Source organism: Nerophis ophidion, linkage group LG16, assembly GCF_033978795.1.
Source record: "Nerophis ophidion isolate RoL-2023_Sa linkage group LG16, RoL_Noph_v1.0, whole genome shotgun sequence".
NCBI lineage: Eukaryota > Metazoa > Chordata > Actinopteri > Syngnathiformes > Syngnathidae > Nerophis > Nerophis ophidion.
Window position 1 is genome coordinate 51,167,564 of NC_084626.1, and position 15,499 is coordinate 51,183,062.

Sequence of the window (15,499 nt, forward strand, 5' to 3'; positions counted from 1 at the left end):
CGTGTGTGGCGGTCCTGATGCGTGTGTGGCGGTCCTGATGCATGTGTGGCGGTCCTGGTGCATGTGTGGCGGTCCTGGTGCATGTGTGGCGGTCCTGATGCATGTGTGGCGGTCCTGATGCATGTGTGGCGGTCCTGATGCATTTGTGGCGGTCCTGATGCGTGTTCGGCGGTCCTGATGCGTGTTCGGCGGTCCCGATGCGTGTGTGGCGGTCCCGATGCGTGTGTGGCGGTCCCATTGCGTGTGTGGCGGTCCTGATGCGTGTGTGGCGGTCCTGATGCGTGTGTGGCGGTCCTGATGCGTGTGTGGCGGTCCCGATGCGTGTGCGACGGTCCCGATGCGTGTGCGGCGGTCCCGATGCGTGTGCGGCGGTCCCGATGCGTGTGCGGCGGTCCCGATGCGTGTGCGGCGGTCCCGATGCGTGTGCGGCGGTCCCGATGCGTGTGCGGCGGTCCCGATGCGTGTGCGGCGGTCCCGATGCGTGTGCGGCAGTCCCGATGCGTGTGCGGCGGTCCCAATGTATGTGCGGCGGTCCTGATGCATGTGTGGCAGTCCTAATGTGCGTGTGGCGGTCCTAATGTGCGTTTGGCGGTCCTGATGTATGTGTGGCAGCAAATAGATGAATGAATGAGAAGCCCTGAAATGAAATGTGTGTGTTTGTGCAGGCTGATGATGTCATCACACAGCGTCTGGGCAGCTGCACAGAGGAGGGGAAAAAAGTGCAGAGAAACGGAGGACAGAACTTTCTGGCAGTTTTCCGGCGGATTGAAGATCCAACATCAGACTGAACACTTTGAAAGACTTTGAGGTGTTAAGCTGCACGGAAAAGGTGACTATCTTCACTAAACACATCATCCATCATGGCCGCTTTTTGTCACGTTTTGTATTTTTTGGACTTCATTCTTTGGATTGAATTACTTGAGTTGATTGAACAATAAAAAAAGAGCAGCGTATGGAAAAAGTCTTCTTGAGTTAGAAGAATGTGGAGAAGGAATATTTACAGTAAAACTTCTCCAGTCTTCCTCTTGTCTTGTACTTTGCATCTTTTTTATTGCATCTTTGTCATTGTGACTGTAGCACCAGCTGGAGCACACATCGCCTCGGCTATAGATGATCTTTGACCACCTTCAATGTCTCTGCAATAGATGATCTTTGACGATCTTCAATGTCTCAGCAATAGATGATCTTTGACCACCTTCAATGTCTCAGCAATAGATGATCTTTGACCACCTTCAATGCCTCGGCAATAGATGATCTTTGACCATCTTCAATGCCTCAGCAATAGATGATCTTTGACCACCTTCAATGTCTCGGCAATAGATGATCTTTGACCACCTTCAATGGCTCTGCAATAGATGATCTTTGACTATCTTCAATGTCTCGGCAATAGATGATCTTTGACTACCTTCAATGGCTCTGCAATAGATGATCTTTGACTATCTTCAATGTCTCTGCAATAGATGATCTTTGACCAACTTCAATGTCTCTGCAATAGATGATCTTTGACGATCTTCAATGCCTCGGCAATAGATGATCTTTGACCATCTTCAATGCCTCAGCAATAGATGATCTTTGACCACCTTCAATGTCTCGGCAATAGATGATCTTTGACCACCTTCAATGTCTCAGCAATAGATGATCTTTGACCATCTTCAATGCCTCAGCAATAGATGATCTTTGACCACCTTCAATGTCTCAGCAATAGATGATCTTTGACCATCTTCAATGCCTCAGCAATAGATGATCTTTGACCACCTTCAATGTCTCAGCAATAGATGATCTTTGACCATCTTCAATGCCTCAGCAATAGATGATCTTTGACCACCTTCAATGTGCTCAGCAATAGATGAGCACATTGAAGTTCTTGATCGTCTACTTTCTGGATCATTTACATTCTTCATCTTCTATTTTCTTGATCCTATCCCTTCTTGATCATCTACCTTCTTGATCTTCTACCTTCTGGATCTTCTACCTAATTGATCTTCTACCTTTTGGATCTTCTACATTCTTGACTTTCTACCTTCTTGATTTTCTACCTTCTTGATCCTCTACCTTCTGGATCTTCTACATTCTTGATCTTCTACATTCTTGATTTTCTACCTTCTTGATCTTCTACCTTCTTGATCATCTACCTTCTGGATCTTCTACATTCTTGATCTTCTACATTCTTGATTTTCTACCTTCTTGATCTTCTACCTTCTTGATCATCTACCTTCTGGATCTTCTACATTCTTGATCTTCTACATTCTTGATCTTCTACATTCTTGATTTTCTACCTTCTTGATCCTATACCTTCTGGATTGTTAACCTTCTTCATCTTCTACATTTTTGATCCTCTACCTTCTTGATCCTCTACCTTTTTGATCTTCTACATTCTTGATCATCTACCTTCTGGATCTTCTACATTCTTGATTTTCTACCTTCTTGATCCTCTACCTTCTGGATCTTCTACATTCTTGATCTTCTACATTCTTGATTTTCTACCTTCTTGATCTTCTACCTTCTTGATCATCTACCTTCTGGATCTTCTACATTCTTGATCTTCTACATTCTTGATTTTCTACCTTCTTGATCTTCTACCTTCTTGATCATCTACCTTCTGGATCTTCTACATTCTTGATCTTCTACATTCTTGATTTTCTACCTTCTTGATCCTATACCTTCTGGATTGTTAACCTTCTTCATCTTCTACATTTTTGATCCTCTACCTTCTTGATCCTCTACATTCTTGATCCTCTACATTCTTGATCTTCTATATTCTTCATCTTCTACATTCTTCATCTTTTACCTTGATTTTCTACATTCTTAATCTTTTACCTTCTTGATCCTCTACCTTCTTGATCTTCTACATTCTTCATCTTCTAAATCCTTCATCTTCTACATTCTTGATCCTCTACCTTCTTGATCTTCTACATTCTTCATCTTCTACATTCTTGATCCTCTACATTCTTGATCTTCTATATTCTTCATCTTTTACCTTGATCTTCTACATTCTTAATCTTTTACCTTCTTGATGCTCTACCTTCTGGATCTTCTACATTCTTGATCTTGTACTTTCTTGATTTTCTACCTTCTTGATCCTCTACCTTCTGGATCGTTAACCTTCTTCATCTTCTACATTTTTGATCCTCTACCTTCTTGATCTTCTCCCTTCTTGATCCTCTACCTTTTTGATCTTCTACATTCTTCATCTTCTACATTCTTGATCTTCTACATTCTTGATCTTCTACATTCTTGATCTTCTACATTCTTCATCTTTTACCTTCTTGATCCTCTACCTTCTTGATCTTTACATTCTTTACCTTCTTAAACTTCTACATTATTGATCTTCTCGGTGCAGTCATTGATGTGGAAGATGTTGGCTTTGATCACCCTGAATGTGTGAAGTTGCCACAAATGCTCCAGGACTGAGACCTACTAGAATGAAAACCTTTGATGTCAGGCGGCTCAGCCTTGGTTCACTTCAGACGTCACATGTTCTTGTCATGTAGACGACCATATAAGGAGATCCAGGACTTTTTTTCCATCAGTGCAGTGTCAATACAGCCAGTGAGTGTGCCACACACTCGCTGGCTGAAGATTTGGTAATGAGAACTAGGACAAGAGCGTGAACGTTTGGTTTCAACCTTGCAAGCTCAGTGTTATGAAGCCATGATGTGTTCTAAGGTCTACAGCTGTTGGGAGCACCACCTTCATGTTGGTGTTATGAAGCCATGATGTGTTCTAAGGTCTACAGCTGTTGGGAGCACCACCTTCATGTTGGTGTTATGAAGCCATGATGTGTTCTAAGGTCTACAGTTGTTGGGAGCACCACCTTCATGTTGGTGTTATGAAGCCATGATGTGTTCTAAGGTCTACAGCTGTTGGGAGCACCACCTTCATGTTGGTGTTATGAAGCCATGATGTGTTCTAAGGTCTACAGCTGTTGGGAGCACCACCTTCATGTTGGTGTTATGAAGCCATGATGTGTTCTAAGGTCTACAGCTGTTGGGAGCACCACCTTCATGTTGGTGTTATGAAGCCATGATGTGTTCTAAGGTCTACAGCTGTTGGGAGCACCACCTTCATGTTGGTGTTATGAAGCCATGATGTGTTCTAAGGTCTACAGCTGTTGGGAGCACCACCTTCATGTTGGTGTTATGAAGCCATGATGTGTTCTAAGGTCTACAGCTGTTGGGAGCACCACCTTCATTGTCCCCAGCAGCGGGTCATAGAAATGGAATGAAGCACCAAGCTGAAGTTGAAGAAGGTTTACAAGGTGGAGGACCGGAGTGGTGAGTCAGTGCAGATGTGGCGGAGAATGTTTCACATCTGGACCTCGGACTGTTTCCGTGGTCCTGGCTTCACCTCAGGAGGTGTTTGAGAAGGCAGCTTCTTCGAGAGGTTCTCCATCTTCTGCACCGGGAGCACCAGGTCAGTTTGAAGGTACCAATCTTTGGTTTTTCTGTCTGAGACGTCCCTCAGTCTGGTGCCGTTTGCAGCTTTAATGCTAATGAGCCGTTATTAATTGGAGATGTCATCAATAACATGTCATCTACTAATAATCAATGTAATCAATAACATGTCATCTACTTAATCTCCTCTTACATTCAACTCTTCAATTTCCCACGTTATGTTACCGCCTTATTCCACAGTGTAATAAACTACTGTTGTCCTTAAAATTCTACACACAATACCCAATGACAATTAAAAAAAAAAGTTGATTTTGGATTGTTGGCTCATTTATTAGAAGTAAAAAAAATTACATGCACAACCCTGAGGTTTCCTGGTTCGATCCCCGCCTTCTACCAACCTCACTGGTGACATCTTAGATTGGTCACATCTAGTCTTAGACTTAGACTGGTCACATCTAAATTGGTCACATCTAGTCTTAGACTTAGACTGGTCACATCTAAATTGGTCACATCTAGTCTTAGACTTAGACTGGTCACATCTAAATTGGTCACATCTAGTCTTAGACTTAGATCGGTCACATCTAGTCTTAGACTTAGATTGGTCACATCTAGTCTTAGACTTAGATTGGTCACATCTAGTCTTAGACTTAGATGGGTCACATCTAGTCTTAGACGTAGATTGGTCACATCTAGTCTTAGACTTAGATTGTTCACATCTAGTCTTAGACTTAGACTGGTCACATCTAGTCTTAGACTTAGATCGGTCACATCTAGTCTTAGACTTAGATCGGTCACATCTAGTCTTAGACTTAGACTGGTCACAACTAGTCTTGGACTTAGATTGGTCACATCTAGTCTTAGACTTAGATTGGTCACATCCAGTCTTAGACTTAGATTGGTCACATCCAGTCTTAGACTTAGATTGGTCACATCTAGTCTTAGACTTAGATCGGTCACATCTAGTCTTGGACTTAGATTGGTCACATTTAGTCTTGGACTTAGATTGGTCACATCTAGTCTTAGACTTAGATTGGTCACATCTAGTCTTAGACTTAGATTGGTCACATCTAGTCTTAGACTTAGATTGGTCACATCTAGTCTTAGACTTGGATTGGTCACATCTAGTCTTAGACTTAAATTGGTCACATCTAGTCTTAGACTTAAATTGGTCACATCTAGTCATAGACTTAGATTGGTCACATCTAGTCTTAGACTTAGATTGGTCACATCTAGTCTTAGACTGGTCACATCTAGTCTTAGACTTAGATCGGTCACATCTAGTCTTAGACTTAGATTGGTCACATCTAGATTGGTCACATCTAGTCTTAGACTTAGATTGGTCACATTTAGTCTTGGACTTAGATTGGTCACATCTAGTCTTAGACTTAGTTTGGTCACATCTAGTCTTAGACTTAGATTGGTCACATCTAGTCTTAGACTTAGACTGGTCACATCTAGTCTTAGACTTAGATTGGTCACATCTAGTCTTAGACTTAGATCGGTCACATCTAGTCTTCGACTTAGATTGGTCACATCTAGTCTTAGACTTAGGTTGGTCACATCTAGTCTTAGACTTAAATTGTTCACATTTAGTCTTAGACTTAGATCGGTCACATCTAGTCTTACACTTAGATTGGTCACATCTAGTCTTAGACTTAGATTGGTCACATCTAGTCTTGGACTTAGATCGGTCACATTTAGTCTTAGACCTAGATCGGGCACATCTAGTCTTAGACTTAGATTGGTCACATCTAGTCTTAGACTTAGATTGGTCACATCTAGTCTTAGACTTAGATTGGTCACATCTAGTCTTAGACTTAAATTGGTCACATCTAGTCTTCGACTTAGATTGGTCACATCTAGTCTTAGACTTAGATTGGTCACATCTAGTCTTAGACTCAGATTGGTCACATCTAGTCTTAGACTTAGATCGGTCACATCTAGTCTTAGACTTAGATTGGTCACATCTAGTCTTAGACTTAGATCTGTCACATTTAGTCTTAGACTTGGATTGGTCACATCTAGTCTTAGACTTAGATTGGTCACATCTAGTCTTAGACTTAGATTGGTCACATCTAGTCTTAGACTTAGATTGGTCACATTTAGTCTTAGACTTAGACTGGTCACATCTAGTCTTAGACTTAGATTGGTCACATCTAGTCTTGGACTTAGATTGGTCACATCTAGTCTTCGACTTAGATTGGTCACATCTAGTCTTAGATTTAGATCGGTCACATCTAGTCTTAGACTTAGACTGGTCACATCTAGTCTTAGACTTAGATTGGTCACATCTAGTCTTAGACTTAGATTGGTCACATCTAGTCTTAGACTTAGATTGGTCACATCTAGTCTTAGACTTAGATTGGTCACATCTAGTCTTAGACTGGTCACATCTAGTCTTAGACTTAGATTGGTCACATCTAGTCTTAGACTTAGATTGGTCACATCTAGTGTTAGACTTAGATTGGTCACATCTAGTCTTAGACTTAGATTGGTCACATCTAGTCTTAGACTTAGATCGGTCACATCTAGTCTTAGACTTAGATTGGTCACATCTAGTCTTTGACTTAGATTGGTCACATCTAGTCTTAGACTTAAATTGGTCACATCTAGTCTTAGACTTAGATTGGTCACATCTAGTCTTAGACTTAGATTGGTCACATTTTCCCCCATTTTTCCCCCAAATAATGGTCAACGTCTCTTATAAAGTCTGCTTGGTGAGCATTGTTGTCGATGAGGAAGGGATCTGTGGTTCCTCCTCTTGTCTCAGGAACCTCCGTGAGATTGATTTTTTATTTGGATCATATCTACCGTATTTCCTTGAATTGCCGCCGGGGCGCTAATTAATTTAAAAATGTTGTCTTTGTAGCATATTCAACTGAATATGGCTTGAAAAGGATTTGCAAATCATTGTATTCTGTTTATATTTACATCTAACACAATTTCCCAACTCATATAGAAACGGGGTTTGTATATATATATATATATATATGTATGTATATATGTATATACAGTATATGATAATAACTCCAATATAGAGGCAACTTGTTTCTGGACTTGACCACTACTTTAAATGTAGACATCAGCTTCTCTCTATCCGCCGATTATAAGTTTTTGTATTGTTTCATCTCAGCTGTTAGCTCTTCTAATTCCAAGTGTTATGTTTAGTTTGTGTCCAACCCAGCATGGTGGACTACTGGTGCCGTGTGTGTTAGTTTCGTGTCAATGTGGACTAAAAAGCAGCCGTCCTGGCTCACTTCTTACGTAAGCGTGCACTAACGGCCGACTCCCCGCAGAGACAAAGACCAGGAGAGCACAGGTGAGCGTCACGTGTCAGCCGAGTACAGCGTGCAGATGAAAAAAAGTCCACATGGAGTCCAGATGCTCTTCATCCTCAAAGTCCTGCACATGGACGACAAATACAGGAAATAAAAAAGCCTCATAAAGTTTCTACGCTGCATGTGGGAAGTAATGGACCTGAAAGAATGTAAGTTCAGCACTGTCACCAAGGAAAGAGTTTATTATTAGTATTATTTATTCTGTTGGTAACAGACACTATTATTATTATTATTATTTATTGTGTTGGAAACAGACACTATTATTATTATTTATTGTGTTGGTAACAGACACTATTATTATTATTATTATTATTATTATTATTTATTGTGTTGGCAACAGACACTATTATTATTATTATTTATTGTGTTGGTAACAGACACTATTCTCCATCATCCATCCATTTTCTACCGCTTATTCCCTTTTGGGATCACGGGGGGTGCTGGCGCCTATCTCAGCTCCAATCGGGCGGAAGGCGGGGTAGACCCTGGACAAGTCGCCACCTCATCGCAGGGCCATATTATTATCTATTGTGTTGGTAACAGACACTATTATTATTATTTATTTTTTTTATTGTGTTGGTAACAGACACTATTATTATTAGTATTATTATTATTTATTGTGTTGGTAACAGACACTATTATTATTATTATTATTTATTGTGTTGGTAACAGACACTATTATTATTATTATTATTTATTGTGTTGGTAACAGACACTATTATTAGGGTCCGCCCTGCCAGCAAAGGACTCCATGTCCTTTGCTAAGGCAAGGACCCTATTGAATCTGTAACGTTTCTTATTATTATTATTCTTCCGCAGCTTTGAACCCTAATTTGACCCACTGACCATGCTTCAAAACTCACCAAATTTGGCACACACATCGGTAAGGCTTGGCAAAAACAACTATTAAGCAACCAAACCCCAAAAATGAAAAATGCGCGCTAGCGCCCCCTACGAAAAAAAAAAACCAGACTGCTTGTAACTTCCGGTAGGAATGTCGTAGAGACATGAAACAAAATCCTCTATGTAGAACTGACCTAGACCTAAATTCCCCATCAGAAACTCCTATACCTAAAATCAACAAAAATTTTGCAAAACCCTTTCAAAGCAAAATTTTCGCCAAAAAACGCTATTTTTGCCTCTTAGAGCTGCAATTTGACCCCCTTAACATGCTTCAAAACTCACTAAACTTGGAACACACATTAGGACTGGCAGAAATTGTGATCTAATGAAAAAAAAAAAAAAAAAATCTCAAAATTGGGCTCTAGCGCAATTTTTCAATAAAACACAGAAAAAACTGCTTCCAGGAAGAAACCACAGACAAAACTGCTTGTAACTTCGGGTTAGAATGCCGGAAAGACATGAAACAAAAACTTCTATGTAGGTCTCACTTAAACCTACATTTTAGTAATTGACAGCTAGCAGAAATAATGAACAGGAAGTTGGCAATTACCCCTTCAAAATAAAAGTTTTGTGAAAACCCGTCACCTTTCTTCAAAAGTTATCTCCTCTGAGCGCGTTTGTCGTTTCGGCTTCAAACTCGCTCAGGAGAGAGTTTGAACCCTTCTGATTAAAAGTATAGATCAAAGTTTTGATAAGTTTTAAGGTTTTGATTTTACGCGCCTTCAAAGATCCGCTGCGCAAAGTTTCCTAAAAAATTTCATTTTCGCCTCTTTGAGCTGTAATTTGACCCCCTTAAAATGCTTCAAAACTCACCAAACTTGGCACACACATCAGGACTGGCAACCATTGTGAGCTGATGAAAAAACCAAACTCCAAAACTCAAAATTGCGCTCTAGCGCCCCCTAGGAATACAACACAGACAATACCATAATTTGACCCCCTTAACATGCTTCAAAACTCACCAAATTTGACACACACATTGGTATGGAGGGGCAGACCAACTTATTAGGTAACCAAACCCCAAAAATTAAAATTGCGCGCTAGCGCCCCCTAGGAAGAGACAAAAAACAGACTGCTTGTAACTTCCGTTAGGAATGTCGTAGAGAGATGAAACAAAAACTTCTGTGTAGGTCTGACTTAGACCTACATTTCCAATAAAAAACGTTTATACCCAAAATCAACAGAAATTTTGCAAAAACTCATTCAAAGCAAAATTTTCGTAAAAAATGCTATTTTTGGCTCTTTCAGCTGTAATTTGACCCCCTTAAAATGCTTCAAAACTCACCAAACTTGGCACACACATCAGGACTGGCAGAAATTGTGATCTAGTGAAAAAAACAAACCTTAAAACTCAAAATTACACTCTATTGCAATTTTTGAATAAAACACAGAAAAAACTGCTCCTAGGAAGAGGAAACAGATCAAACTGCTTGTAACTTCTGGTAGGAACGTCAGACAGACATGAAACAAAAACCTCAATGTAGGTCTCACTTAGAACTACATTTTGATGATTGATATATTTCAGTTGAAATCAACAGGAAGTTGGCAATTACCCCTTCAAAATAAAAGTTTTGTAAAAAGCCGTCACCTTTTTCCAGACAAAACTGCTTGTAACTTCTGTTAGGAATGTCGTAGAGACATGAAACAAATACCTCTATGTTGGTCTGACTAAGATCGGGACTCGGGACACGGCGGCGGCGGCGGCGGCCAACGGCGGACCCGACCAACGCTGCTTGCAGCTTTAATTATTATTATTATTTATTGTGTTGGTAACAGACACTATTATTATTATTATTTATTGTGTTGGTAACAGACACTTATTATTATTATTATTATTTTTTATTGTGTTGGTAACAGACACTATTATTATTAGTATTATTATTATTTATTGTGTTGGTAACAGACACTATTATTATTATTATTATTTATTGTGTTGGTAACAGACACTTATTATTATTATTTATTGTGTTGGTAACAGACACTATTATTATTATTATTATTTATTGTGTTGGTAACAGACACTTATTATTATTATTTATTGTGTTGGTAACAGACACTATTATTATTATTATTATTATTTATTGTCTTGGTAACAGACACTATTATTATTATTTATTGTGTTGGTAACAGACACTATTATTATTATTATTATTTTTTATTGTGTTGGTAACAGACACTATTATTATTAGTATTATTATTATTTATTGTGTTGGTAACAGACACTATTATTATTATTATTATTTATTGTGTTGGTAACAGACACTATTATTATTATTATTATTATTATTTATTGTGTTGGTAACAGACACTTATTATTATTATTATTTATTGTGTTGGTAACAGACACTATTATTATTATTATTTATTGTCTTAGTAACAGACACTATTATTATTTATTGTGTTGGTAACAGACACTATTATTATTATTGTTATTATCATTATTATTATTATTGTTATTATTATTTATTGTGTTGGTAACAGACACTATTATTATTATTATTATTATTATTTATTGTGTTGGTAACAGACACTTATTATTATTATTATTTATTGTGTTGGTAACAGACACTATTATTATTATTATTTATTGTCTTAGTAACAGACACTATTATTATTTATTGTGTTGGTAACAGACACTATTATTATTATTGTTATTATCATTATTATTATTATTGTTATTATTATTTATTGTGTTGGTAACAGACACTATTATTATTATTATTATTATTATTGAGATTATTATTTATTGTGTTGGTAACAGACCAAGTGAAGACACTATTATTATTATTATTATATATTCATATGTGTTTATTGATTAAACATTAATATTAATTTATGATTAATGCATAAACGTCATTCATATATGTTTAATGATTAAACATTAATATATGTTTAACCAATACTTAGTTTGGTCTCATTTAGTCTTAGACTTAGTTTGGTCACATCTAGTCTTAGACTTAGATTGGTCACATCTAGTCTTAGACTTAGATTGGTCACATCTAGTCTTAGACTTAGATTGGTCACATCTAGTCTTAGACTTAGATTGGTCACATCTAGTCTTAGACTTAGATTGGTCACATCTAGTCTTAGACTTAGATTGGTCACATCTAGTCTTAGACTTAGATTGGTCACATCTAGTCTTAGACTTAGATTGGTCACATCTAGTCTTAGACTTAGATTGGTCACATCTAGTCTTAGACTTAGATTGGTCACATCTAGTCTTAGGCTTAGATAGGTCACATCTAGTCTTAGACTGAGACTGGTCACATCTAGTCTTAGACTTAGATTGGTCACATCTAGTCTTAGACTTAGATTGGTCACATTTAGTCTTAGACCTAGACAGGTCACTTCTAGTCTTAGACTTAGATCGGTCACATCTAGTCTTAGACTTAGATTGGTCACATCTAGTCTTCGACTTAGATCGGTCACATCTAGTCTTAGACTTAGATCGGTCACAACTAGTCTTAGACTTAGATTGGTCACATCTAGTCTTAGACTTAGATCGGTCACATCTAGTCTTAGACTTAGATTGGTCACATCTAGTCTTAGACCTAGACCGGTCACATCTAGTCTTAGACTTAGATGGGTCACATCTAGTCTTAGACTTAGATGGGTCACATCCAGTCTTAGACTTAGATTGGTCACATCTAGTCTTAGACTTAGATGGGTCACATCTGGTCTTAGACTTAGATTGGTCACAACTAGTCTTAGACTTAGATTGGTCACATCTAGTCTTGGACTTAGATGGGTCACATCCAGTCTTTGACTTAGATTGGTCACATCTAGTCTTAGACTTAGATTGGTCACATCTAGTCTTAGACTTAGATGGGTCACATCCAGTCTTAGACTTAGATTGGTCACATCTAGTTTTAAACTTAGATTGGTCACATCTAGTCTTAGACTTAGATCGGTCACAACTAGTCTTAGACTTAGATTGTTCACATCTAATCTTAGACTTAGATTGGTCCCATCTAGTCTAGTGGCTGATGCCAAAACCCCAAGTATTTATACTCCAAAAAACCAGGAGGGTGTGCCTGGGCAAGAATGATTTCGCCCTATGGTAGTGAAAAAAGCAACTGTTGAGATGCAAACAAACAATCTAAAGTGTCAAAGCCAAGGACAGTCATTGAAGTATTGTTTCCTCGCATTCAGGTATTGTGTGGCAGAACCATCACTGGGGATCCACTCCTACCGGTCTTAAATAGTCAGAATCCCCCGTATAACTCCTGGTATTTATTGCAGGCTAAATTGCAGAGTCTTTTAGGAATAATTGAAAGGACAGTGTTGTATGTGGGGGACAGGTGGTGTCCCGGACCACCTCCTCTATTCAGTGATGCTTTATCAACCTTGACATAGTCGACTTCCCTCACTTCTCATTTTGTAACATCTGTCCTCCCTGTCCAGAATCTGTACATGCTTGTCTTCAAAGTAGTGATGTTTCTCCCTGAGGTGCAGGTAGACAGCTGAGTCTAGACCTGAAGACTTTGTCTTCAAAGTAGTGCTGTTTCTCCCTGAGATGCTTGTAGACAGCTGAGTCTAAACCTGAAGACTTTGGCCTTAAAGGAATACTGTTTCTCCCTGAGGTGCAGGTAGACAGCTGAGTCTAGACCTAAAGACTTTGTCCTTAAAGTAGTGCTGTTTCTCCCTGTGGTGCGGGTGGACAGCTGAGTCTAGACCTGAAGACTTTGTCTTCAAAGTAGTGCTGTTTCTCCCTGAGATGCTTGTAGACAGCTGAGTCTAAACCTGAAGACTTTGGCCTTAAAGGAATACTGTTTCTCCCTGAGGTGCAGGTAGACAGCTGAGTCTAGACCTAAAGACTTTGTCCTTAAAGTAGTGCTGTTTCTCCCTGTGGTGCGGGTGGACAGCTGAGTCTAGACCTGAAGACTTTGTCCTTAAAGTAGTGCTGTTTCTCCCTGAGGTGCAGGTGGACAGCTGAGTCTAGACCTGAAGACTTTGTCTTCAAAGGAGTACTGTTTCTCCCTGAGGTGCAGGTAGACAGCTTAGTCTAGACCTGAAGACTTTGTCCTCAAAGGAGTACTGTTTCTCCCTGAGGTGCAGGTAGACAGCTGAGTCTAGACCTGAAGACTTTGTCCTCAAAGGAGTACTGTTTCTCCCTGAGGTGCAAGTAGACAGCTGAGTCTAGACCTGAAGACTTTGTCCTCAAAGGAATACTGTTTCTCCCTGAGGTGCAGGTAGACAGCTGAGTCTAGACCTAAAGACTTTGGCCTTAAAGGAGTGCTGTTTCTCCCTGAGGTGCAGGTAGGCAGCTCAGTCTAGACCTGAAGACTTTGACCTTAAAGTAGTGCTGTTTCTCCCTGAGGTGCAGGTGGACAGCTGAGTCTAGACCTGAAGACTTTGTCCTCAAAGGAGTGCTGTTTCTCCCTGAGGTGCAGGTAGACAGCTGAGTCTAGACCTAAAGACTTTGGCCTCAAAGTAGTGCTGTTTCTCCCTGAGGTGCAGGTAGACAGCTGAGTCTAGACCTAAAGACTTTGGCCTTAAAGTAGTGCTGTTTCTCCCTGAGGTGCAGGTAGACAGCTGAGTCTAGACCTGAAGACTTTGTCCTCAAAGTAGTGCTGTTTCTCCCTGAAGTGCAGGTAGACAGCTGAGTCTAGACCTAAAGACTTTGTCCTCAAAGGAATACTGTTTCTCCCTGAGGTGCAGGTAGACAGCTGAGTCTAGACCTAAAGACTTTGACCTTAAAGTAGTGCTGTTTCTCCCTGAGGTGCAGGTAGACAGCTGAGTCTAGACCTGAAGACTTTGTCCTCAAAGGAGTGATGTTTCTCCCTGAGGTGCAGGTGGACAGCTGAGTCTAGACCTAAAGACTTTGCCCACCTTCTTTTTCTTCTTCTCCTTCTCTTACTCTTCTTGTTCTTCCTCTCTTTCTTCTCCGTCTTCATCAGTCTCACTCCAGGAGGCCAGACTTGGATCTTGCCCAGGCTGTTGGTGCAGAAATATGTTTGGTGGCCACTGTAAAGAAGGTCGCCTCCAAGAATGGGGTTCCAAGAGTCCAGTGCAGTGAGAGTAAATTTAGAAGGTCATCATTTGCACATTCTTCTCTTGCACAAGAAGACGACCCAATGTGTGTTGGAGCAGGAACAAGCAGGAATAAGTCATCTGGATCAGTCGTAATGTTGTCTTTTCTAGGCTAGGCATTGGCCACGCCCCCAACTGGGTGGTCCTTTTCCCTTCCAGCCCAGAAAGCTCCATGGCTGTCATTTTGTCCACGTCTTGGACCTGGACTCCAATCCTGCATTGTCTGTTCTTTTCCAAAATTGCATTCGTCAAAGTACTTGTGAAAGAAGGAATCCCAGACATATTTTTGATCTTTTGATTTGCAACACTTTGAACTCCTCAGCCTTGCCGGCAAGGTCTATTCAGGTGTACTGGAGAGGAAGCTACGCCGGGTAGTCCAATCTCGGATTCAGGAGGAACAGTGTGGTTTTCGTCCTCGTCGTGGAACTGTGGACCAGCTCTATAGTCTCAGCAGGGTTTTTTAGTGGGTGCATGGGAGTTTTCCTAACCAGTCTACATGTGCTTTGTGGACTTGGAGAAGGCATTGGACCGTGTCCCTCGGGAAGTCCTGCGGGGAGTGCTCAGAGAGTATGGGGTATCGGACTGTCTGATTGTGGCGGTCCACTCCCTGTATGATCAGTGTCAGAGCTTGGTCCGCATTGCCAGTGGTAAGTCGGACACATTTCCAGTGAGGGTTGGACTCCGCTAAGTCTGCCCTTAGTCACCCATTCTGTTCATAACTTTTATGGACAGAATTTTTAGGCGCAGTCAAGGCGTTGAGGGGTTCTGGTTTGGTGACCGCAGGATTAGGTCTCTGCTTTTTGCAGATGATGTGGTCCTGATGGCTTCATC

At 40.2% G+C, this 15,499-nt stretch overlaps 1 protein-coding gene across 4 annotated transcripts in view; it reads left to right on the forward strand.

Annotated features, from left to right (window-relative positions):
- Positions 1 to 4,703, forward strand: part of mettl1 (methyltransferase 1, tRNA methylguanosine) — a 52,832-nt gene extending 48,129 nt beyond the window's left edge. For 2 of the 4 annotated variants that reach the window (XM_061875455.1, XM_061875452.1), the window contains one exon: positions 666 to 1,022. In XM_061875455.1, the coding sequence (XP_061731439.1) occupies positions 666 to 788 (123 nt within the window). In that variant the 3' untranslated portion in view covers positions 789 to 1,022. The other 2 variants (XM_061875454.1, XM_061875453.1) reach the window with 2 other exon arrangements.
- Positions 4,704 to 15,499: the final 10,796 nt, after the last annotated feature.